General features: G+C 40.2%; 1 protein-coding gene across 9 annotated transcripts in view; it reads left to right on the top strand.

Moving 5' to 3' along the window:
• The window catches only part of KIAA1143, a 92,988-nt gene that overhangs the window by 3,946 nt on the left and 63,708 nt on the right, over positions 1–25,334 (top strand). For 8 of the 9 annotated variants that reach the window (XM_079302695.1, XM_079302693.1, XM_079302691.1 and 5 more), the window contains exon 3: positions 5,640–5,722. In XM_079302695.1, coding sequence (XP_079158821.1) covers positions 5,640–5,722 — 83 coding nt within the window. Of the gene's footprint in view, positions 1–5,639; positions 8,070–25,334 lie in introns of those variants that run through there. The other variant, XM_079302689.1, reaches the window with a different exon arrangement.

Here is a 25,334-nt window from a genome sequence, read left to right as displayed (position 1 = left end):
GAGTAATGTGAACTTCTTTTATTTTTTTGGCTGTCAATTCTGAAAATGGGAAGTATAAAGAAAGTTTGGTGAAAGTATGACTTGGATGGATTTCATGTTGCTTTGATTTTAATCCCAGCATTGAAAGTCAAATTAATTTATTGGCTACTAGACCTTACTATACAGTCCCAAATCAGATCATTAGTGAAATTGCACAAAGCTAAAAAGGCAATAGGAAAGTAAATTTCCCAACTGATAATCTTCCTTTCCAGTGCACCAATGCTGAGGCACTTTGATAGATCCTAAGTAACATGCTACTACCTGTTGTGGTTACAGTTTTTCAAAACTGGGAAGTACTTCAGGTTTAGGATTGTGATACTACTCTAGAATTTTCCGTAGCTTGTTTGCATACTTTCTTCTTTGTTTTCTTCTATAACTAGGCTTGACATGGCTACAGTTTTTGTTTTAGTTTTATTTATTTTTAATTTCAGACACCATGACTTGCATTTTCTTTTATAGATGAGTAACACTTTTGCATTAATTTGGTAAAACCAGCTGATTAATGTCCTAGCTGCACTTAGTTGCCTCCTAAGGCAGATCAAATCTTAGCTTTCCTGTTGGCTCTTGCATGTAGAGTCTCAGGGATCTTTTTTATTTAGGACCAAGCCTTTCTTATATAAGAACATGCTCTTCTATATTGAAATATTTTTCTCCATGTAGCAGAGACTCAGGCTGTTTAAAAGGAAATAGTTTGTTTATCAGTAAATGATTTTGCTTAATGTTTTATGTATAATTTTAAAAATTGTCACTGCTGTTTCAGAGTCAAAGAAAAATGGTCTTATGAGAAACTAAATTTGGACAAAAGAAAATATATGAAGTACTACAGGATAGTTTATCCCAGCATTCGTTACAGTCTATGAAATCAATTTTTTTCCCCCCTATTGCTTTTCTACTTATGTGGCCTCTGGGACACTGAGATATGCAGATGATCAAATTTGGCAAAAGGTGTCCTTTCTTGTTCAAAGCCTTATAATATTTTTCTTATTTCATTCTATGTGCTGAGTTCTGGGGAAGGACAGGAGAGGAAAGAGACAAGGAGAATACAGTTCTTGCTGTCTTGGCTATTGGAGCCTTTTCTGAATAAGCACAGGCTGTTATGATTTAAGCAGATGTTATATCAGATAACATCTCACAGAGATACTGATGCTCTTCATCATATGTGAAATAGCAGGAACCCAAATCAAACTAACTTTGCAGTATTTAAGTAAGGAAAACTTTCCCAAGTGTTCTCATAAGCAGTTGAGACTGATGGAGCAAGAGTGACCTTATCTTCAAACCACCAATGTGCTGAATTCCTGGAGTAAATGCTTCCAAAGGTATGCATAGAGAATGGCTGGCCAGAAAGCACTGGAAGGAGAATCTGAAATGGCTGACCTGAACTTCTAACTTTAGAAACCATTTAGAAAAATTTCCAGGTTGTTGTAATTTTTTTCATAACCTCCTGTCTTTGAATAGATGTATATAGGCTTCACTGTTCCTCCTGTTGTTCCTGTCAATTTAGTGGTATTTGTGTTTCCTATTGTTGCCTCCTTGACCCATCTGGACAGAAACTAATGAAAAGTGGTGCTGTTAACTACACAAATGACTACTAAATAAAAAACCCCCTATAAACTGAAAAGCAGTATTTCTTTTTCAAGACCCTCATTTCTACTTTTATTGTAATATATAACTTGAAATTAAAAGAAAAGAAGAAATTTCTGACTTTGTGGCTTGTTAAATTGATGTCACTTGTGAAGTGAGTTTTCAGCTCAAGATTTGACTTGTGCTTGTGTTGGTCAACCAGTGTAAGAGTTTGTGATCCAGGTAAATAGCAGCAGTGACTAAGAACAGTGGGAATTTGAACTGTTAGTGTAGTTTTTGACTCATTTATCAGAGGTGGATTTAATTATTTCTCCTGTTGTGCTTTATGTATTTTACTTTGTGATTTTCAGTATGCTTACCAAAAATCCTGCTTTCCATAATGTGTAATACTAACAGATTCTTTTATTAGGACTCTGCTTTAAAAATTATCAACACGGAGATTGTTTCTGTTATAAATTACCACAATAGGGTAGGTCAGTCAATAAGGCAATTTATTAATTCATTGATAAGGAACAGGCAACGCAGCGCTGGGGATGTGGGGAGTCCATGCTCCACCAACACGTCTGTCCCACCTTTGGTCACTGCCTCTTTTACAGGCAGTTTCTGGGTGGGCTGTGACACGCCCTGTGCTGGGGTGCAAGTCCAAGCAAGCCCGACCATGTTGGCTAGCACTCCAGCAGAAGTGGCTACAAGCCTCTACAAGGCTAAAACATGTTGTCAGGTTACACTCTTAGCAAGCAGGTAACAGCAGGGACAATCCTGCTCTCCTCCAAACAAGCTCTCATTTTCCTTATGCATAGAAGTGGATACAATTCATGATCATAGTGACAAAATAAAAAATACATAAAACCAAAAAGTCAACAATTTGCAACAAAGTTATTTAAATAAATACAATGAAATAATTAGATTTTCCTGTGTTTCATGTCCATGCTCTACTTTGGATTCAATATTTTTCTTTATATTGATCCCATGGTGTATTTTCATAATGACAGGAATCACTATGTAACATCTCACATTTCTTTAGTGTTTTTTTTTTTTTTTTTGCATTGCTTAACACAAGTCATTTTTCTGTGGGTCTTTGATGCAAACAAAAAAGAGAGTTGACACTTAAGAACCTGATAAAATTACAGAGGATAAAATTAATTATTTTTACCATCTGGAAAAGACAATCTTAACAAATCAACACAAAGTGCTTGAACTGCTATATTAAATTCTTTCAAAAAGTGTAGTCTGTCCTCACTCTCTGCATATGTAGGTAAGGTAAGGCTAAGCCTACTGTGTTTCCTCATTTGCTTCATTCTTTGTCAAGCACTGCCATCACACACTGCTCTCTGAAGCTGGCCTGGGCTTCCTGCTGAAAGGAATGCCCTTGAGCATATAATGAAATTTTGACAGTGTTTAACCAGGCCAAGAGCTGAAATAATTTCCTTTGATGCAGAATAATCTGCAAATAGCCCTGGAGATCAGAGCTGAGCTATTTGCCATTTCCGTGGAGTTTCTGAGCTTTGCTGTTTGTGCCCTTAGTTTACTGCATGTTTAAATTCATATTGCAAAGGTAGTTACCAGTTTTGCCATCTGGTTGGCAAAACAAAATTATTCTGTGCAGTTCACAATGTGAGTAGCAGGACAGTTGCAAGTAAAGTTTCTTTTCTCTGTTTTTCTATGAGGTACAGTTACATCACTGTTTATCTGTTCTCTTTTATGGATATGCTTGGAACTACACTTTTAAGGAGTTAGGTTTTAAAATTTACCACTCCAAACAAATGCAGTAATCTGTTTTTTAAGAGTGTCCAGTGGAGGGGTTGGTTTTTTTGCTCCTCATGCTTACCCAGTAGCTGGTTGTGTCATTTCCACAGCAGTACAGGTACTGTATACAGTATATAGACAGTTGTGTCCATGCATAAGGGAGGTTTTCCTTATAGATGGATTTTTTATAATTCGGCTTATATTGTGCCTCAGATCTTGTTTAAATTAGATCTGTGTTTCCAAATAAACATTTTAGTTATACTGCAATTAGTAAGGGGAATCATTTGCTACTAAACTTCTTAGCCCAAAAATAGAGGCCCAGTTTCTGAGGATGCACAGTATATTTTGATTCATTAGGTGCGATAATGCTTTCAACAGTTCTGTTTCCCTCTGAAAGTTTACTGTAGGCACTTCCTAAACTTCTGTGTCACGTGTACAGCATATGAACACATAAGCTGTCTGCGCAGAGTTCACAATGGATCCATTGAGAACTGTGCTTTTCATATCTACAGTTTATTATTGCTGCTAATTCCTTGTACCTGTAATGCTTTTCTAAGGTGCCAAGACTGAGGTAGTTTTCCCCAGACGTGGTTAGTTATTTTCTGCATAGTAGTATTTTCTCATAAACTAGTGTAGAGTCATAGAATCAAAGAATTGTTTGGTTTGGAAAAGACCTCTAGGATCCATGGAGCCCCACTTACTAACCTTGTTTAGCTTTGCTGCCACTAAACCATGTCCTCAAGTGCCATGTGTTCTTTGAACACTGCAAGGGATGGTGTTTCCAGTATTTCCCTGGACAACTTGTTCTAATGACTGACCACTTTCACAGTGAAGAAGTTTTTCCTGGTATCCAATTAAAATTTTCCCACATGGCCATTTCTTGTCCTATTGCTTGGGAGAAGAGACTATCTCACTACACCCTCCTTTCAGGCAGAGAGAGATGAGGTCTCCCCTGAGCTCCTTTTCTCCAGATTGGACAATCCCGGGTCCCTCAGCTGCTTCTCAATAAGACTGTGCTCCAGCTCATCACCATATGTACCTTTTGGAAGTCTGCATTCCATAGAAGCCATTGAAAAAATTGGTGCCTAGTTTTTCAAGCTAAGTTTTTTATTTAAGAGAGTCTCTGAAACTTAAGGCATTCCGAGTGAAATTTCCCACTGAAATGGATGTCTTCATTTGTACCGCACAACCATTAAGATACCAGAGTTATTAGCTGTATTGAGAATGCACTGAAGAGAGTTTCAGCTAGTGCTGAAACTAGAGTTTCAGCTAATGCTGGTAGATAACACTGAAATGTTAAGCCTTCTGCTGTAGTGGTGATATACTGAGGAAAGAATTTGTGCTAAAGAGAACAGTTATTTATTATAACAGTTATTAATTATAATTAAATAGCACATAATCTTGTCAAACACATTTCTGTTGAGTAATGAATTTCACAAAAGTAATTTAGGAAAAATATCTTGCACAGAACCTATGGCTCCTTAACATTTTGTCACATATACATTATAAAAATTGCAAACTACTGCAGCATGAACCTTTGTGTCTGATTCATGACTTTACAATTGTATTTCATCTTCCAGAAATACTGCCCTGATTCTGTTGCTTATGCACTAGCTCCACCTGATAATCAGGGAAGGGACTTCTCCTGTTGTCTGCTTCTCTACATGTACTAGAGCAAAATTAGTTGGAAGAGTTGGGTGATTTTATAGATACAGAGAAGCCCTGAAACTCTCATCCATTATGATAATAAACAGGAGGTTTATTACCACATGATCTTTTCAGCTGTTTCAACAAGACAGAATATATTCGGGAAAAAGGTTTTTCTTGTATATGTGCCATTTTGTTATTTTAAAAAATGGCATAATTCTGAAATACATGCATTTATTGTCATGAATTTTACAAATACTAAAGCAGAATGAGAGCATCCTATGAAATTGTCCACTCCATTTTGGTAAGTGGATGTGAATGGAATGTGTGGGAAAAAATCTACCATTCACAGGCTCTTCTAAGAGCTCTGGTTAGTGAAACCCTATTTCTAATGGGAACTGCAGGAGGATTGTCTTGAAGGGCTGGCTGCCGTGGAGCAGGTGTGTGTACATGAAGGACATTCATTGATAAAAAGTTTATCAGCAAAAAGTACATTTTCATGATGATTGTATTCTCTGAGAGGTCTCACTGAGCTTGGTTCAAGGTCATGGTGTTCAGGATAATAGTGAAGGTCTGTATGTGTGAGCATGTGCACATGAGTTCTGACTTTATTCTCTTTATTGCAGATGATGAACCAGAACCTGCTGATGGAAAAATTATGTTCAGGAAACCAGCCAAACGTTCATCAGAGAAGTGTTTGGACTTCAATGTAAGTTCAAGTAAGAAGATGAAAGAAGCAAAGCAAACCAAGAGGGAAGCAACTACTTCTAAGACTACAGCTAAACAAGTAAAAAACAGCAGTCTTCTCTCATTTGATGATGAGGAAAATGATGATTAAGGGTTGTGGTTTTTTTTAATATTTTACTTGGCCTTCTAGACACCTGAATAACATGGAGGGCTTTCACAGAAATTGAAGCATGGTATCTGAGTCTTCTCTTACTTTGTAATATTCCAAGTAGAGAGTACAGTATAAAATTAGCAAGAGCTAAGTCTTTGCAGTTAGTTGGAGTTATATGTCATGTCTTTATTTTAAAATAATTAAACCATGTATGTAAAAGCTATTTGAGGTCACAAATGAGTAGCAAAATGTACCTGTATATATTCAGCTTACAAATTTTCAATCAATTTTAAAATGTCCTCCATGACTAAAATGTATTTCCTCTATATTGAATAGCCTTAGTAGACAGTTGTGTGACTTTTATCTGTTATTATTGACATTCAAGAGAGATACTTCATTGCAGTGAAACAGAGACTGAAGTTTTCCATCTTGTAGCTTAACAAAAGTTTGCACAACCTTTGCATTTGTGATTTGCAAGATTAGCTTTTTGTAGAGCCTTGCAGTAATGAGGCTGCAGTTCCTAAAGTCATGTAGTCTTGATCCTGTCTTTGGTCAATGCAGTCTGAGAAACATCAAATTCATTTGAATTGGTTGTGATAGCAAGGTATAAAGATTTTGATTCTAGTTGATTGTATCAACTCATGCAAAATAAGCCTAAACCATTGGAGATTGTTCACTTTGGTTTAGACAATGATGAGCTCAGTGGTTTTGTGGTGTTTTTTTTTAAGTATATTTGTTCCAGTTGGCTACTTATGTGTTCATAATTATTTGGAATCTCAGGCAGCTTGTTTAAAAAAATGTATTTCATCTTTAAGCTATGGAAAAGTATTAATTTAGCTTTCTTCAAGTAGGGAGAAAGTTGTAAACAGGGAAATTAAATGAAGAAACACCATAGCTTTGTGTGTTTTGGTTTGACAGTTTCTGGGACAGACACTTCAAAATGAGTTACTGTCCCTTTTAGCTTTAACTGCTCCCCTTTTACCAGTAAGCAGAGATTAAAGCAAGAACTTACAAGTGAGAAAATAATAGTTTACTGAAAAAAATGAAACAACAACAGGATAACAGTAAGCATCACTAGATAAAAGGTGCTGAATCCCACGGACTGCTCGGGAGGAAGAAAACAACATGGCAGAGAAACTCCTGCCCAAAAATACTGGCTTCCATAGAAGACCACGTGTTTCAGGGGACAAAGACAAGCTGATGGAGAATTCCCTTTTCCTGACCATGTGGTGGGGAGAGAACAAAGGCAAAAAAACCACCACAGCATCTGAAACTCTGTGATTATAAAAATCCCTCTTTCCCCAAACAACAGCCAACGAGGTACAAGGACAAATCAAAAAGAAACTTGGACTCCAAAACCAGTCAAATGCTGCTGATCCATTTCCTCCACATCACCTGACAGCAGCTCCATCAGTAGTGGCAGCTGGAACTGGGCAGTGGCTGGAACTCATGGAGGGACTTGGCCTTTTCCTCAGCAGAAGACGACAGGCAGGTGCCTGGGGCAGCCTGGGCTCCATGCCCTCCTGCTGCAGCTGAGTGCTGCTGGGGGGCTGGAGTGACTGTATGGAGCAGGGGCGGTTCTGTTTGCCCATTGTGGTGCCATGGCTGGCCATCCCAGGTGACAGCAATGAAAAATAAAGGAAAAAAGGTTTGAAAAGAAAGTCCTCCCTGGCCCAGAGACCAAAACAAAGGGGAGCTTCTGCCTTGTGCTGCCTCAGCTTCTCAGTAGCTAACGGGAATGAAGGAGAGGCCTGTGTGAATGTTGTCCTAATTTTAAAGGGATCCTGGCATCTCCTGCCTCCATGAACCTGGGGCAAGACTCTCCAGTTCTGCTTCTGACCCCCCAGGTCTTAAAGGGAGAGTAACAATCTCAGGCAGTTGGGCATAGAAAGAACATGATAATTTCAGCATCTTTTATGTAACAGGACAGAAATCACACTGAGAGCTGATGGGATTTGGGAGAACAAGGTAGTGGAAAAGTGATTTGTGACTTTGAAATTATTTGGATGTATGGTTGTTCTGTAACCATAGGAAACCAGTTCTGCTGCATGACAGAACATTTGAAATTATTTGGCCTGTAAAGCTTCATCGAGGAGCAAATTTCAAGTTGCTGTGTGAAACAGCTAGTTTTAGTTTGTTCATCTGGTAGTAAATGATAAATTATGTTTTCTTTTAAGTGGTTCAAAGATATTTTAATAAAAATTACAGTACATGAAACAATTTTTTTTTGCCTCCTGTTACTGGAGCCTCCTGTACCTGCTGCCTGTCTCCCTACACACCAGCTTCCTGTAGCATAACATCAGATGCAAGTCTGCACACTGTTGCACACTGTTTGTGTGAGTACATGTTATCCTGATTTGAAAATGAATAGATCTGTTGTCCTTTCAGAAAACTGAAACCAGACCTATAAATGAATATTAAAGTCTTGTTGCACTGGTTGTGAGAGGGGTGCAGTGTGACAACCTGATTATTCCCATGAGGACATGCTATTTATAAATACATAATTTGGCTATATTCTCTATATATAAAAGACGAAAAAATTCAAAGATATACAGAACCAAATGTTCCCAGGGATTAGTATTTCCATTTATTTTGTATACTTTGAACTTGTCTGAATCCATTAAAATATATACAAATATATTCATACACACCCATGAGTAATCTTGTAGCATTCCAGCAAACAAAATAAATATTTGGGCATATGTCAGCAATGGACTAAATACTCTGACTTGCTCAGTCTCATCTGAAAGAATGAATTAACCATTGGCTGCTTATCTAAACTTTTCTGGCTCTGTTCGTCAGCATAGAAATATATTTGCTTGCATTTTTCTTGCACAACCTGAAAACTCATGACTTGAGCTGTGAGACAGTTTAGGAGACAGGGCTATTGAGATAAATGCTTGCCAAGGCACAGAGGGCATTTGGTTTTACCTTAAAGTTAGAGAAACCCTCACAATATGGAGTTGATCTGGCCTGTTCAAAATAAGATTGAGATTAATTGCATCTAAACAAAAATTTACCATTTTTAGTGAAAGACTTGGGAGACTGCCAGTAAAAGGAGGGTTGCCTTAAAGTACTGAGTGCAGTAATTCTGCTTATTGAGTGCAGTACTTTTGCTTAATCATGCTTCTTGCTCTACAACCTCATGACAGATGTCTGGAATGCAAATAAATTGAGTTTACTTGGAAATAGTGAGTTAAAAGGCATTTAATTGTTGTTTAGGCAGCACCGCAGGGGAAAGAAAGGTGGATACGGAAACTCAGTTTCTTTCCTTTATTCTGACTGATTTGTAGTGCTCTGACCAGGAGGAGACCTTTGTATTCATTGTATTTCACTCCCAGTTCTCCTAACAATAACTAATTGAATAGATTACTAAGAGATGTGAGTGATGCACAAAAGCATTTTAATCAAGTAGTCATGTGAAAATTCAGTGTTTTTACCATGACACACCAGGAAAATCACACACACTATCAACTCCCCATGAAACCTGTGATTAAAGAGAACAATTACTTATTCATTTAGGGGAGAAATGTGAAACTCTTAAGCAATCACCTGTCCTAGTGGGCCATGGGAAAATAATAATCGCAAATTATAAAGGGGAAAAAAAGTTAAGTACATGGAACATGAGGCTAGAACAGGAAAGGACAATTTCCCTGGGTTTTCCTTCTCTCTTGCTCTTGTTTGCCCCCATTCCCAGTCCTTTTCCCCTCCTGTAGCAGAGAATGTATATGCATTTATTTTCTTATGGAGTTTGCCCAGTTAAATGTGAGTGCACTGCTGGAGGAGCAAGGTGAGAGTAGCTGACGCTTGTTACCCAGTACAGGAATCTTGGTCAGATGTGGCTTGTTATCACATATGGGAATCTTGTACAGTTTCTATTAATAAAATACTTTAAATTTCCCAGCTCATTAAGACTAAAACATTCATTGATGGTGTTAGCTGAGCAGTGAGGTGCAACAAGTCTGGGGAACTGTAGTAGCATTACAGCAACAGATGCTTTTAATGGAGGCTTTTTACACTGTAAAGATGCTTGGATGTCAATAGGAGAGGTGAGTTGCTCTATCACCTTAATTTCTTTTGAAGAACCAGGATCTTTCTCTAAATGAAAGGAATCAAGGTGAATCATCAAGAATGCTGCATTCTTGATAGACAGAATGAGCAAGAAAATGCACATGTGGGCAGGTGGCCCAGGAGTTCCTATCTTTGGTTGTATTTCTGAAATAAAAGCAAGTTTGTTGTACTGCAAAAGTTCATGTCATTTGCCTAAAGAGGAAGGGATGAGTCTGAATTCTATTCTGATGGGTTTTTTTGTCCAGCACTCTTCCTAGAAATATCATTTGGGGGATCAAAGGCTGTGTGTTGCAGGCACTGAGCACAAGAAGCCTGTACTTAGCAGTTTTAATTACACGTTTTTTAAGTTTCATCACAGGACTTCATGTCTTTTTTTACAGTGCTTCAATATAATCCTGTTAGGAAGCTGCAGATTTAAAATGAAGCAGGAAGCAGCAATGCCATCGTTTCAGCTGATTGTTTCCCTTATGCTGTAGTGTATTAGCTAAGTAATGCTCCACTTGGCTGTGCAGAGCCAACTGTGTTCTCAAGGACATCAGGCTTGCCAGCAGATGAGTCATTACCTTTTGTGCAGCACAAGAGTTATGATGTGCAGCCTCAGCAAGTGTTTGTCCATTGAAGTTGGTTAATAACCTATAGGTCTCTCTTGTGGCAAGATGCCATAAATCAATCCTTTGTGCATTCAGCAAACAGAAAGGCCGGTGTATCAGCTGTCTCTTCAGTATCATCCCTTTATTCCTAGAGCAAGGAACATCTGCAAAGACATTTTTCATGTTGTAGACCTTCCCTTCTACCACACTTCCTTGAGAGCATTTCACAGGCAGCAGTCACAAAGATAGCATTAAAACCAGGGGAGACACACCATAGGGTTATCTGTGACTGCAACCTCCTGTAGACTTCCTCAAGATATTGAGAACCTATAAAATCTCAGAGCCACCCTCTGGGAAGTAACTTCCTTCTGGGGAAAATGAATGGGACCAGCCAGGAAAATTGTACACAAGATTGAATTTTACTGTTATTTACCTCATTGTTAACATATTGTTTGTTGAAGGTAAAGCAACAGCTGGTAAAGCAGTTCTTTCCCTCTTATCAGAAGTAGCTTTGGTGCCATTCCAATCCATATGGCAAAGGATTCGTTTTCCTTGACTCTGGTGGCAGTCCTCTGTGCCATGCCTGATTAGTTAAGGCCGTGGGCAAGAGGGAGCTACCTTGTAAGAGGCAGAAGTTATTAGAGGAAGTGTTGTCAAGCCTCTGTAGGATAACGGTGATCACTGCACACTTCTAGTTTTGATATAATGAAAGAGTTGTTCCCTTAGGGACAACACAGTAACAACGAACTTTAAAAGGGCAGATTATAAAACTATGAGGAAAATGGTTAACAGCAGGCTGAAGGGCAAAGAGAAGTACTTAAAAACCATAGAGATCTGCCTTGAGGCTATTTAAGAACATTGTATTAGAGGCACAGATGGTTTGTATACCTCTGAGCAAAAACAGCTTATGAGAAAGGATGAAACTCACAGGGTTACGTGGGAGAAAAGCGTGAGTATAGAAAGGTTGAAATGCATCCCTTAAAGATGATGACTGACTGAATGACAGACAAGGGAATGTTAGCAGGAGAGTGGAGAGAGCTGGAAAGCCAGGGCTAAGGAGAACACTATAGCAGCTGTTGACTCTGGATCCCCAGGATGAAACACCAAAAAGAATGAATTTAATAAAGTCCAGACCACTCTGTCTCTGAATGCTGGGCTATTCCAGATGAGACTTAACCAAAAAAAGCAGCATACTGTTAATCTGAGTCAGCTAGCACAAGCCAAAGTCTTAATAAAGCAGTCTGCATTTTAATACTTTACCAGGCCAAATTTAAGAGTAAAGGAGTTGATTCAATCATAGTTACTCTATGCTAGGACTTTATTTTGACCTTATGTTTTATACAGTTCCAAAAATGCTTTCAATCTTGACTGAAGAAGGTAAGAGATTAAAAAAAAAAAGAACAGTCCTAAAAGCTCTGATTTTAGTAGAAGAAAAAACCCTACATAAAACCCTAGTAAAAGAAAAAAAACCTATCTGTTGTGACACAGCTTTGGGCTGAGAGAGAGACTATCTGATAAGAATGAAGTGAGGTTTGCAATAGCATTTCTACACCGATGTATAACTGGACAAACGTGGAATTTTATTGTCTATATCAGAACAAGAACACACTGATTATAAATTACTCAGGGAACATCTCAACTATCACAAACCTGATGATGTGTGCAGAAAGAGTCCCTGTGAAATCAATGAAAGCTATTTTCTGGTTTAAAACCAAGGAAAGGCAGGGGAAGGTTAGAATAACTTGTGTTTGCAATAAAACCTTAATGCACACAGTCTCACTGGAACTAGAGCTCTGGCATCTAGGCTGTTTCTGCACTGTCAGATTGAAACAAACAATTCAGCTGCCCAAGTCCCTTCTTTTCTCTTCTGACATGCCAGCTATCTTGAGAGAAGAGATTAAGCATTGTTCTGATGAGGGCTGCAGCAGCAGCAGCAGCTTTATAATTTAAGGGTTGCATAAATTTTATGGAGCACTGAGAAGAGCTTAAATCATTTTTATGATTTTCATAAATTATTTCAGGCAGATGAACTTTGTGAAAAAGCTAGTGATGTTTGAGCTGTTTATCCAATGGACAACAGCATTGAAAATAGAGATATTCAAAGGCACCTGTGGGAATTATGTATCTGAGTTTGATGGGAGTTAGAAGACTTGTTCCTTTGAGCTACATAATATTCCAATGTAAATTTTTAAATCACTCCAAATTGCTTAAAATGCTTGGTAAAAATCAAAACTGGAATATTGGATTGTGGTTGTTTTCTTTAAAAGAGCCAAGTAGTTATTAGTTGCTATAAAGTTGTTTATTGTAAAGGCTCATCAGTCTTGAAAGGAGAAGGGTTTTAAGCATTAAAGTTCATGCTAAAAGTTTTTGATATAGCATTTTAAGTAGAAGTAAAGTTTTAATTAGAAGTGGAAGTAGCTTTTGGTGCAAGGCTCTGGGAGGGCTGAAGTTGCAGCCACAGCTCTTACCTTCTTTTGAGTGAGGATGATTGAACCTCCACAGATGATAGCAGTGAGGGGAGAGAAGAAAGAAAGTGTCTCTCCCCAGTGCATATATTCTTATACACAAATTATCCAATAAACTGAAAACATGAATGTGAACCATTTCTTATTAACCTATTAGTACTCCAGTTTCTTAGCACGCCAGTTTACATATAAACTACACATATATTCTATCTAAAAAATGTAAGCAATATTCTTCCCACTTTTTATTATGTCTAAAACTATGTTCTTTGAGCCTTCACAAAGACTTGTTTTCAAGACTGTTCTCTACACTGATATCTAGAACTATGTTTTTAAGTTCTCACTGAAACTTGTTGATCTCTCTCTGAGGAACTCAGAGAAGCCTGTCTTTCAGATTTCAACATCAGGAGGTGAAATTCAGAGCAATTTTGAAATTTCATTTAAATGGTTCACATGCTTTTAAACAGTGGATGGATAGCCTGTAATTCTACTTCAAGTGACAAACCAGTCTGCTTTTTCTTACAACAGTGTATTTTTGGGTTGTTTAGTCCCCATTTACTGAGAAACCTTGTTCTGTCTGCTTCACATTGTATCTGCAAATTACTCCAGCTGCTAAAGAGAAGGATCTACCTGTAGAGAAAAACAAACTAGCTGGTTCCTTATAGCATATGTAAAGGTTATATAATAGGACAAATATAATTCCATACATTACAGATATGAATAGAGATTGAACTTCCCTTCTGGACAAGTAACTAGAGCTGATAGGATGCAATTCCCATTTCATCCTAATTTTGGGTGTTATTGATGATTGAAAGAGCTTTTCTCTCCCTGGGCATTATAGTCATCAGGATACAGGTAGCTTAGAAATGTTTCATCTAATTGGGACCCCTCTGAGCTATAATTTTCATGTATAATTTTCTGCATTTTAAGCTGCTCCAACTTCTTCAAAGTAACATCATTGTGCTTCAGATTATTTCACACTGAATATACTAAACATGGTAATAATAGGAAGAACCACAGCTGAATTCCTGTGCACTGGATAGGCAATAGGATAAATTACTTACTGATCTTACTACATTGCTTTCAATTAAATACACTGATAGATACTGAGCTCCTTACTAAACCTGAACAAGGTAGTCTAAGGTAAGTGGGTTTAAATGCAAAGAAGTTAAGGGTGGGACACTCCAGGATCTTGCCACTGAATTTCTATAGCAAACAATATACATAAGTAACAGGAGCTTCTTACTCAGTGGTCATTATTCTGCAGGAGGGGATTTGTGACTGCTGTGAGTTAAACACTGAACACAGTCCATGGTTTGAGGAAAGCTAATGCAATTTCAGTTCTATAAATTAAAGTGTCATGGAGAAGAAATGGGAAATAATCTTACCCAATTATTCTCTGCTTCAGACATAGCTGGAGTAATGGGTCTACTTTTGTGCGCTATACTTCAAAAAAGAAAGATACAGTCCAATTGGAAATTCCAACAGAAAGTAGTGGCTTGATCAGGAGTCTAGAAAATGTGAACTGTAAGACTGAAAAAAGTGGGTAGTACATCTAGAGAAAGGAGATGTAGGGGAAAGAATAGGATTGTGATACCAGTGTTCAGGCATATAAAACTTGCTGCAAAGAGGGAAGTTGTAAATCGTTCTCAGTGTCCACTGGGAATACAAAAAGAACTAATGGGTTTAAATTGTAGCCAAGGAGATTTAAGGAAGACATTAGGACAGGCTTTCCATCTGTAAGAGTAGTGAAATATTGAAACAGATTGCCTGGGGAGGTTGTGGAATCTTCATTGCGAGACATTTTTATGAACAGGTTAGACAAACTTCTGTCAGGAATGATTTGGGTATAATTGATCCTGCCTTAGGGCAGAGGGGCTGGACTAGATGACCTTGCAAGGTCCCTTTCAGCTCTACTTTCGATGGTTCTCTTATTAGAAACGCTGATGTCATATTCCTAGGACCTCACCATTCATTTCAAAAGCAAAAACATAGCCATGGCAAGAGTCAGATTTAAACTGACAGTATCTGGGAAAAGGTATCAGCTCAAGGTTGATATCCCACCTTTAATTACTAACACTTGAATATATGTAATCAGATGGACTTGTTCAACAGCTAAATACTTGTGAGTTACACTGAGTTTTTTGTGACCTGTGATCTTTTTAATGGCATGAGAATTTGTTTCTTGTAAAGTGTACTAATCTTATATATTGCAACTTCCTTTTTGTCACTTGAGTAAGTAGCAGGCAGTGCTATTTGGTGTCTAACATGTTCCAGGTGGGTCACTCTCATTTCACATGCCATGACGCATTTGGTCTCTTGCTATGTTCTCCCTCCCTCCCTCCAAAGCTCATTCCTCTGCTCGAATTTATCATGACGCTGATGCTCAGCTTCATTATTTGGCTGTGTTTAAATAAACTAATGCCACTGCTAATGTACTTGCTATCCTTCTTTCCATATTCAGACACTGGATATCCCTCCTGCTGCTTTCAGCTCACATGTTCTTTTATTCCTGTTGATAAATTTCATTTTCATCTCTTTTGCTGCTTTCCCTTCAAGATGTGCTTGCATTACAAACTGCAGTTCAGCAGTTTAGCAGTTGGACTGCATCCAACTATTACCAAATGCCACATCTTTTAATATCAGGCAGAGCAGCTTGAATTTTCTTCCTTGGAGTACTGTAAAAGACACACTGACATGTTTTCTGCGCAAATGCCAAAAATTAAAAAAAAAAAGCCTAACAAAAGATGGAGGGGTGTGAAACAGGCTGAAAAGTCTGCATTCCCAGGATTTTCTGTTTTCCCTGATTTCTGGATTTAGTTCATGACCCAGCTGCTGAACTATGAAACTCTGTGGAGTCATGCCAGTTTCTAGCAGCCAAGAATTTGTTGCTGTCACTTTTGTGACTGGTAGTACCTTTGTGTTCAGCTAAACAACCATATGTGTTTCTATTCCCAAAGGTCATGCCTGGCCATGGATGTTCCCAGTATTGCCAAGCCCTTGGATTCTTAAAAAATCATTGTCAAACGGTGAAGTAGTATGTATACATGTCTGTCTGTGTATATATATATATATATATATATATATATATATATATCTATATATGTATGTATCTACTACATATTTGGGTTTGAATTTGGCCTTTCAGCATTCATGACTTTTGAGCTTTTCTGTTCAGCTACATGAAGAATAAGAACTGAAGTAAAATTAAAAACAAAACCAGAATAAATCTGGGCTTTTTACACACTCATATAATGCTTCCAGAAGCTGAGACATGAAAAAAATTCAGCTTATACCATGAAATCTGATAGTGCTCTAATGGATATTTGGCCATTAAATTGTTTTACTGCATCCTTCGAAGAGAAAGATGCTATCAGTTGTTTTTCATAATGGTGAAATGCTTGTCAGGATCCTTTAAGACTCCCATTACTCTATGTATCTTTGCTATTTCCTTATTAAAGGTGTTCATATGCACCTTAGCTGTGGGTACTGCATGTGGTTTGCCCTCGAGGACTTGTCTTGATTGTCCTGGGCTTTGGATCAGAGCCCAGAGTAACTTTTGCCATGTTTGTTCATCTGTTTTGCTCGAGACTTGTCCTTCACATGTTTTGGAGGTAGATGGACAAACAACACAGATACTCTGGTGCATCCAGGTCACATGGATATGTTCCTTTTCCATGTTGTGCGTTTTGTGTGTGTATTCCACACCTTCTGCTGTTGTTTTTATGGGGGGGAGGGGGGGATAAAGCATACCTCCAGGTCACTGAACTCCAGAACTCATGTGCTCCCAGAGTTTCAACTTGAGATACACTGGCTCAGTAAAGGCTTTTGTCTAAGGGAGATTTTCCCCATGTCACTTGCTTCTACTTTGTGCTCTGCATTACTCAACACATTCCTCCTCCCTGTGGGTACTGTATGTGGCAAGGGATCCCTTGACCCTGAAATGCAGTTTGATTCATTTTGCCTACTAGATAATATTGAAACTGAAAAGAAGGTAAATCTTGTTATTTAGACATAGCAACTGTGATAGTTTTCTGCTCCTATAAAATATTTCCTCTGCAACAATACTTCTTAATGTCTTATTTTTCCATATTGGCACTTTTTGGTGGCAATGTGTGGGAATTGCAAGTGCCCCAATGTATTTTTTCATTTGCCACTTGGGCTGTTTGCTCTTTAGTTCTTCTTGCCTCCTACAGCCCCAGCACAGAGGCTAACATATCAACCAGCAAATCTGCCTTGAAGGAGTGAGTTCACACTTGCCTGTTCACAGCACCTCCTGAGCATTTGCAATGTGACACTACTTCTCAGGTACTTCTCTAAGGTGTTTACCTTAGCCTGTTGTACCTCTGCAGACCTCCTGTGTTGTCCTCTTTTCCCTCAGCTTTGGCTTGGCACAGACAGAGGCCAATCATTTCACTCTATAATTTCTGCAGCTCCTCTTCACCTCTAGGGAATTCAGAGAGTCCATGATGGCAGCAGTACCAGCTGAATTTGGGGTTTGAGTGAGTCAGAGACTTTTATGTGTGGATGCAAGCTTTTTAAAGCATCTTTCAGTGCTTAAGAGCCTATGTAGATTCTAATAAATAAATGCTTTTTGTCTCAGTGCAGTCACTCATTTACCACACGCACAAATGCATACCCATGAATCTTTTTGAACTTTGATGTTTAGAAAGCCATTTTCTTAGTCTTGCTTCACAAGTTTGCATGGCAGCTGCCCTAGTGGAGCCCTAATCTGAGCCACAGACTCTGGGGTACTACTTTAGTACAAAAATATAATAGTAATTTGTAAATGGATCAGGGAGATTTTAAAATCAATTTTCTTCAGCAAACAGTGATAATTTAAATGGTTGCAGTTATTGCTGAGGACTGAATGTATAAAGTGCTTCAAGACTGAGAATTGGATTCTCTAAACATGTAATTCTTTTATCAATAATTCTTATAAGCAGTCTATTTTCTACCCTCTCCCTTTTGCCAGAACTCTTCCTTCCATTATCTACTGAGCTCACTTGCCTTCTGAATAGCTGTGGATTTGTTGGTATACAAATTAATTTTGTAATTGACTAGAACAAACATTTGGAGGATAAGAATGCCACTGCTATTCATACCTAAAGGTAATCAATACCAGTACTGAGGAATAAATATTTTCTAACCAAGTAAGCATCCTCTATAGCCTTATCTGGTTTTTCCAAACCCCACAGGACTGTATCCTATGAACAAAGCAGTGAGGGGCAATAGCATTTACATCCTGTTACCAGAGGAGGATTGGGAAACTTCTCTCCTGGTCTTGGTTCTTCCCATAATCCAGCTCATTAGTCACTCACTCATAAACAGCCTGTCTACTCTTTGACTACAATGGTGATAATTATTTGTCTGTCATCAATTTATTACCTCCAACACAGAAGAAAGAAATCCCTCCTTGAAGAGCCTTGATGTCTTTTTGGGAATGGCAGAGAGTAGTCTGCAACTACAGCGTTTGAGAGAGCATGTGATGGGACATTACGGTGATGTGTTGCTTCAGACTGTGATCTGTTCTGTGAAATGAGTATTATCGGCATGTAAAAAGCAAAGGAAAGGGGAAGAATAGTGAAAAAGTGGTGCAGTTTGCCCCGTTCCTGGCCTATTCCACTGGCCAGTTCCAGCTGTTCGTGACCAATCTTTGGTGCATTTGGGGTTTTTCAGGTTTTCCTTGCCCAGAGACACCCAGGAGATTTGCGCTCGCTTGTAGCCTGATTCTGTCTTCATTTAAGCCTGAAATGAGTCGGGGGAGAACAGAGCGTGAGAGACGTATTTGGCAAGCCATTTCGCCAAGGCCGGGCCGCTCCTTCGCGGCGCTGCCTCCGGCCGGCAGCAGGTGGCGGCCGCGCCTCAGGCTCGGCAGCGGGGCCGGGCCGCTCCCGCGGGGCTGTGGCGGCTCCGGCAGCGCTCGGCGGCGCTGCCCGCCCGCGGTACCGCTCCCGCCGCACTGCCCGGCCTGTCCTGCTGGCTCTACCCGCACTGCCTGGACCTGTCCTCCCTGCACTGCCCGCCCGCGGTACCGCGCCCGCCGCACTGCCCAGCCTGTCCTGCCTGCACTGCCCGGCCTGTCCTGCCTGCACACAGTGCGGGGCTAGAGTTGGCAGGGTTATTCTGTTTGGGTTCTTCTATTTCCCCGCGTCTTCCTTTTTTCTCCTTCTCTCCGTCTCCTGCATATCTAGGGTAACCCCTGCTGCTCGGGTTTGTGTTTGATTTGGGATGCAAGGGACAAGTTAGAGCGATGATTTCCCCTGGTGAAGAAGCCGTGTTCTTGGGTTCACAAAATCGCAGCAGCACAGAACATTCTGAGGTAGAAGGAACATCAAGTCCAACTCCTGTCCCTGCACAGGACACCCTCAGAATCGCACCAAGTGCCCAGGAGCATCCTCCTGGTTCGGTGCTGGGGAATCTGTTCCAGACCCCAACTACCCTCTTGAGTGAAGAGCCTTTTTACAATATCCAATCTAAACCTCGCCTGACAACTTCAGTCCATTCCCTCAGGTCTTGTCCCAGGTCGCCAGCAGAGGCTGCTTCTTGAGGGCTGCACTGTGAGGACACCTGCTGTACTCCCCGTTCCCACTGTTCTACCTTTGTTGGCTCTTGCCGTGCACTGTGCCACCTGGGCTGGTGCCATTAGGGGCTGGAGCCCAGGGTGTCAGGGCCTCAAGGCTGGCGAGCCCCAGGGTGAGGATGGGGACAGGGATGGGGCACAGCAGGGCTTGCACATTGCTATGGTGGCTGTCCACCACGACCCAGGATTAGTGATTTACCAACTGGTGGGTAAGGCAAAGTCAGGCCCCTCATGTTGGTTAGGGATGGGTGGGAGATTAACTGCAAAGAGTATGGGCAACTATCTGTGGAGCACCCAGTAAAAAGACCAAAAATGGAGCTTAGCGAGACAGCCTTAAAATTCAATGAAGAAAAGCGACAGTGGAAAAGAGACTCCTTTCTGATGTAAGGTACTGGTAATGGGCTGTGTCTTTCAATTATTATACATACAGCTGGAAATTTAGTTGAGTGAAAAGTCTCCACTGGTTTCAATGGGAGCCTCTGTAACAGCCTCATGGGTGTGAGGGAGCCATAGCACAATTGTGTTGAAACTTGAGTATCATCAATGTCTGAATATTGCAGGTTCTCTTTGATTTGGCTGGCTCTGTTTGCAGTGCCTTGGCCTGTTATCTGTACACATTATTTATCACTTATCTCCCGACACAGATGTGGCCAGAATTTTATTAAGCAGAACAAACTGTAATTGAATATTTAGGCTGAAGTGCAATTGGTAATGCAAAAGCAGTGGCCCTAGCAGGGTATGATTTCTAATATGCTATAAAGTGCAGAGGAGCTCAGGTCAATTAATCAATATTTGTGGAATTGCAGAGTAAAATTTTCAACTACTGGAAGTTTGATGCCTGGGTATTTAATCATTAGACCATGTATACTTACTGAGCCTATATGCATATACACTTAAAAAGGCAGTATGTGTTGGAGACATAAAATCCTGCTGGAGACATAAAACCACTCTGGAGGTGATAAGATTTTCTGATATATCTGAATCTGACCTCTTATGGGAATAGGATCCATGCAGATGATGAAACTTGCACATGATATGGAACAGCTCACTTAAATTAATCTGGTGGCCTGACTACTCACAGCTCCTCTTGAGTGCCAGTCCAGTCCTTTTTTGAAATGAGACAGTAGGATAGCTGTCCTTAACCAAACATGATGAAACCTGCCAATGAGCATTCTCACATGCTGTTTTCTCTTTGTTTTGTAATTGTATTTTTAAATAGAAAGAGCAGCCACTGAGATTGTGAGCTGAACACTTAGGAATGTCGACACAGGTGGAAAGCAGTCCTGTGTCCACAAAGTCCACCTTTCCTGCTTAAACTATCAATCCCATAGCCCTGAATGCTTTTTGGAGATATCTGTAGACATAACTGAGTGAAATACAGGGATGAACAAGCCAATTTGTTTCTCAAGCAAATAAATCTGTATTATTAAACATGGATGTCTGAAGTTAAGCATCAAAAATATTTTTTTGGTATCTCAGTATCTATTCTCTGTACACTCATTAGTTTTTTTAGGTGCTAGCTTTTTAGCTTTCTGTGGCAAAGACCAGTCCTTTCTCCATGACAACCTCCAATTGCTTCAGCAGAGCACTTTCTTTAAGCACCATGTCTCTTGAGCATTTTGAGGCATTGAGCAGAGCTTCCCCAGCCCCACTGTTGGCTGCTAGAGTCCTGCTGATGGAGTTTCACCCAGGCAACTTTGAGACACATACCAAAGAGCAGGGAGAGAGGAGGAAGAAACATGATCTGGTCTGTAGATACCTTTATTTTGTTCCACCTTTATTTCCCTGCCACTGGGAAGCATAATTTCTGTATAGGCTGTCTGTCTTCATCTGTTAGTGAGAGAGACAGTAGTAAGCCAGACACTAAGACAGCAGAGCCATCATTGGTCCTTACAGCTCACAAAGAATTGGGCCTGTGGGAATAGCCTTTGCCACTGAACCACTGCAGGCCAGGGATGATGCCACAGCCACTGAGGTGAGATCTCAAAGCTGGAATTTTACCACTCTGCTTTCTCTGCCAAGGTGGCTGCTACTATTTGGGTGACTGCTCACCTCACATATTCCTCTGATTGTCCCTCTTTATACTCCCAGGGGCAACAAAGTACTCCTAAGTGCATATTATGGCAAATAAATGGGCATAAATATCTATTAAGAATTACAGAAAGTAATGCTACTGGTAATTAAGTTGGCAACCCCATCTGCTGTGCAGCTGACCAGGGTTAACTTCGCTTTACTTCAGCAGCTGTGTCCACGCTGTCTTGAGGTGAAACTTAAGTTCCTCTGCCTGTCTGGCAGGCAGTGATCCTGTAAAGGATCACTGTAACTCTTTGAACTCTTTACATGGCTAAGCACGTCCAACATGCTGCAGGGCCCTGTACACACAGGGAGCTGACCCCAAACTATCTATGGGGCAGCAGAGCTCCCAGTAACTAAAGCCACTCCAGAAGCTGCTCTTTCAGAGAGCTCCAGATGAAACCAGAGAGGCTGTTTACTTCATGTGAAATAGAGGTTTAAAAGCTCAGGCATCCTTTCTAATCTAGAGCAAGGGGGGCTCTGTTGGTGTGTCGTGGGTATATTGCTCTATTTCAGGAAGTCTGAGTGTGGGGCAGTTGTCCTCCCTCCCAGTGGAGGACCACAAACAGGTGGCAGAGTTTTATGACCATCTGGGCCTTCTCAGGTTGCTAAATGGGTGGGGGAATCCCTTCTAGATCCTGCCCAGCTGAGAAGGGGATTCCAGAGGGTTCCTACTGCAGAAAAAGCTGACAACCCAGCTCTGCTCTAAAGGCATCATCAGAAGGGGGCAATACTAGAGATGCAGATGATGGAGGGTATTTACTACTGTCCTCCCCCCACCCCCTTCCCAACCCGGCTTTCTCCAGGAAGTCCCTTCTGTTCTTTGCACCCAGTTTTAGCAGCTTGGTAATACTGAAATATCAAGAGCTCTTGGTGCTTAAACCAAAAATGAAACAAAGAAAGAATGAGAGAAAGTTGATTCAGTTTCTTGTATAACAATCTCCACCCTTCAAATTCTGGGACAAATGTTGGCAGAATGAGACCCTTCAGTGAAATTTGAATTTCAAGCCCAAACTTCTCCCACCATATGCAAAGACTTTGTCATCACACAGATCCTTGTCATCACATCTGTTTGATCAAAGCGTTCCTGGACAGAAAGTGGGGGTTGTGACTGCCAAGCAGGGAAAAAAAAAAAAAAAATAGTAGCTGTGTGCCTTATCCAAGCCTGTCATTTCTCTTATGGCTGCACTCACAAAAGCTGCTGCCCTTGCCTGCAGAGCCAGAGTTTAACACCTTTGTTTACTAGAGCTTCAGATAACCAAAGTCCCAGTTCTCTGCAGGAGGTGCTACAGAAAAGCAAGAGCCTCTTCTAGCCTATTCAGAGTCCCAGGGTTTCTGAAGAATGTATAGGAAGGACTGTCTAGGGATTAATATTCCCACTATCCCTTGCCTATTTTTCAAAACTTAGTTTTAATTAATGGGGTTTTAAAAGCTGGTTAGTCTTACCCACATCCCTTCTCCTCCACAACATGGTAGTTCATTCCTGGACTGTAAGCATTTCCACCAACCAAACACATCAGCAGGTTTAAAAAAAAAAAATGAAACAGGTACTTTACATGTAATTAATTTAGTGATTTGCTCAGTTGCTGATTCACATGCATAACCTCAATTACCATTAATGAGAGTTATGTAGGCATGTCAAGGACAGAGTAGACCCCTAATAATCCAACATGGAATGTTATTACATTACTGCTGTAATTATATCCTGCACACACATAATTTCTACTTTGCTTCATGAACTGCTCTTCAAATGTAGTGGCTACTCATCTATTATGCTGCATATGTTAATGCTGAGGTTACACTAAGCATTATCTTTTCCTCTTCATTGTTCTTCTTCCTGTCCACAAGAGATACATGTAGATAAATAAGTAACCTGCCAGTTGGTGTTTTTGCAAAGCTATGAGTTTTGGACTTTTTGAAGGTGATACTGGAAGCCAGAAACTTCATAAAACAACAAACCTCAGCAGAACAACATGTCATCTCTCCTTCAGCATTTTATTTTTATTTATTTTTAATTGGAATCTGAGCAAGCATTGCTGAGACATCTTTAGCCTCATGGTCAAAGAAAGTCACGTGTACATGAATCATACCTCTGAAGGAAGTGTTGAAATAATTCTGCTCTTATAGAGGATTTTTAGTCTTCATTAAATAATTTTTCTTTTGGGACAGAGAAGGAAGAGTAGTCATATCCTGATGCACCGGTTGGATTTACTGAACACTAGAGAAATTGAGAAAACTGAATGTTATCTTTTTGCTGTAAATAGCAATTTTCAGGTGATAAAGCTTAACTCAGCTGGCTCAGTCTGTTCTATCTCTTGTTTTGTCTGGTGAAGTTGTTGAATATGGACAACTGCTTTTGGGTTTCTGGCTGTGGGATATATTCTGCCTCTGGGTTTGTGCCACTGCTCTCTGAACTGTCACATACATTTCAGTATCTTTGTCTCGAGGCTTCCTCCTGCACTTCTGCAGAAGATAAGGCCTAATACATTTCTGAGTATGTGGGCTACTGTTCAAACCTGTGTATTTGTAGTAGTGTAGTATATCCCTGCAACTAATCATCGGCTCCCTGTGGCCGTCTTGCCGTGACAATCGTGCCCAGTGCCTTGGATATTACACTGCTGTGGAATCAGAGGTACACACAGTATGCTTGCACCTTTACAGGATCACACAGCTAAGCCAAGTAGTTTCAGATTAGCTTGGCAATTAAGGGATAGTGAGAAGCAGGGAACCCTTAATGCTGACTGACAACATGGCACTAGTCGGTGGGAAGGGAAAAGAAGCACTTGCAAAAACTTGAAGATTGTGAAACAGCCAAAGCCCCTGAGTTAATGCTTTCTTTGTACAATCAGCATCAAGCAGGTGGCATGTTCTGGGCTGAAGGTAAATACACACATATATAAATCTCTTACTGAGGAATTTGATTTTACTACTTCTGTTTGTGTAGGGCCTAATGTTAGTTAAAGTATTTGCTAAAAGAGAGCTCTGTTTCCAAGGTAACAGCTACCTAACTTTATTACTAAAACTACACTAATTCAAACAGGGATCTGAACAAACAGATTCATGTTAATTTCAAGCTCCATTAAAAACACAAGAAAAAAAAATCAATGTTCACCAAATGGAAAAAGAAAATAAATCAATGAAGAAATTTCATTTTCAGCCTTTTAGGTGGGTTTTTGTAAAAAACTAGAGGTTAAAAAAGTGAAACTACTTGAGAGCAATACACAGCATCCTTGTAAGCTGTACTGTAAACTGGAGAACAAAAAGATTCTGTGATAATGTACAAATAATTATTAGAGCTGTAAAAGCTTGAAGCACGGAAGTGGAATCACCTGTCTGAAGCCAAGTGCAGACAAGTCTCCCAACATGTTGTCCAGTGCCCCTGGGCTGTGACTCAAGAGTGAGGGCCAGAAACCTCAGAGGAAAGCACAGGTGTGGTTGTGTCATGGCCTTCATTATTCTGAGCAGTATGGGTGACAGCAGCTGTGCCTGTGTCACTGCTGGGACTCACACATTTGCTAGCAACCAACATACTAACACGCTGGGGATCCTGGTTATGTGGTTTGACTCTTACCATGTGCCAAAGACCCTGCTGCCCAATTTTTCCTGCTGTGGTGTCCCTTGCTGGCAGAGGGGCAGCTGCACTGGCACGGCTGCAGGCTGGGCACAGCCACTGGGACACTGGCACGGTGGCAGCTGGGACTGTC

Source organism: Erithacus rubecula (genome assembly GCF_903797595.1).
Source record: "Erithacus rubecula genome assembly, chromosome: 3".
NCBI lineage: Eukaryota > Metazoa > Chordata > Aves > Passeriformes > Muscicapidae > Erithacus > Erithacus rubecula.
Note: the sequence above shows the minus strand (reverse complement) of the source record. Positions and strands in the feature narration are given on the sequence as shown.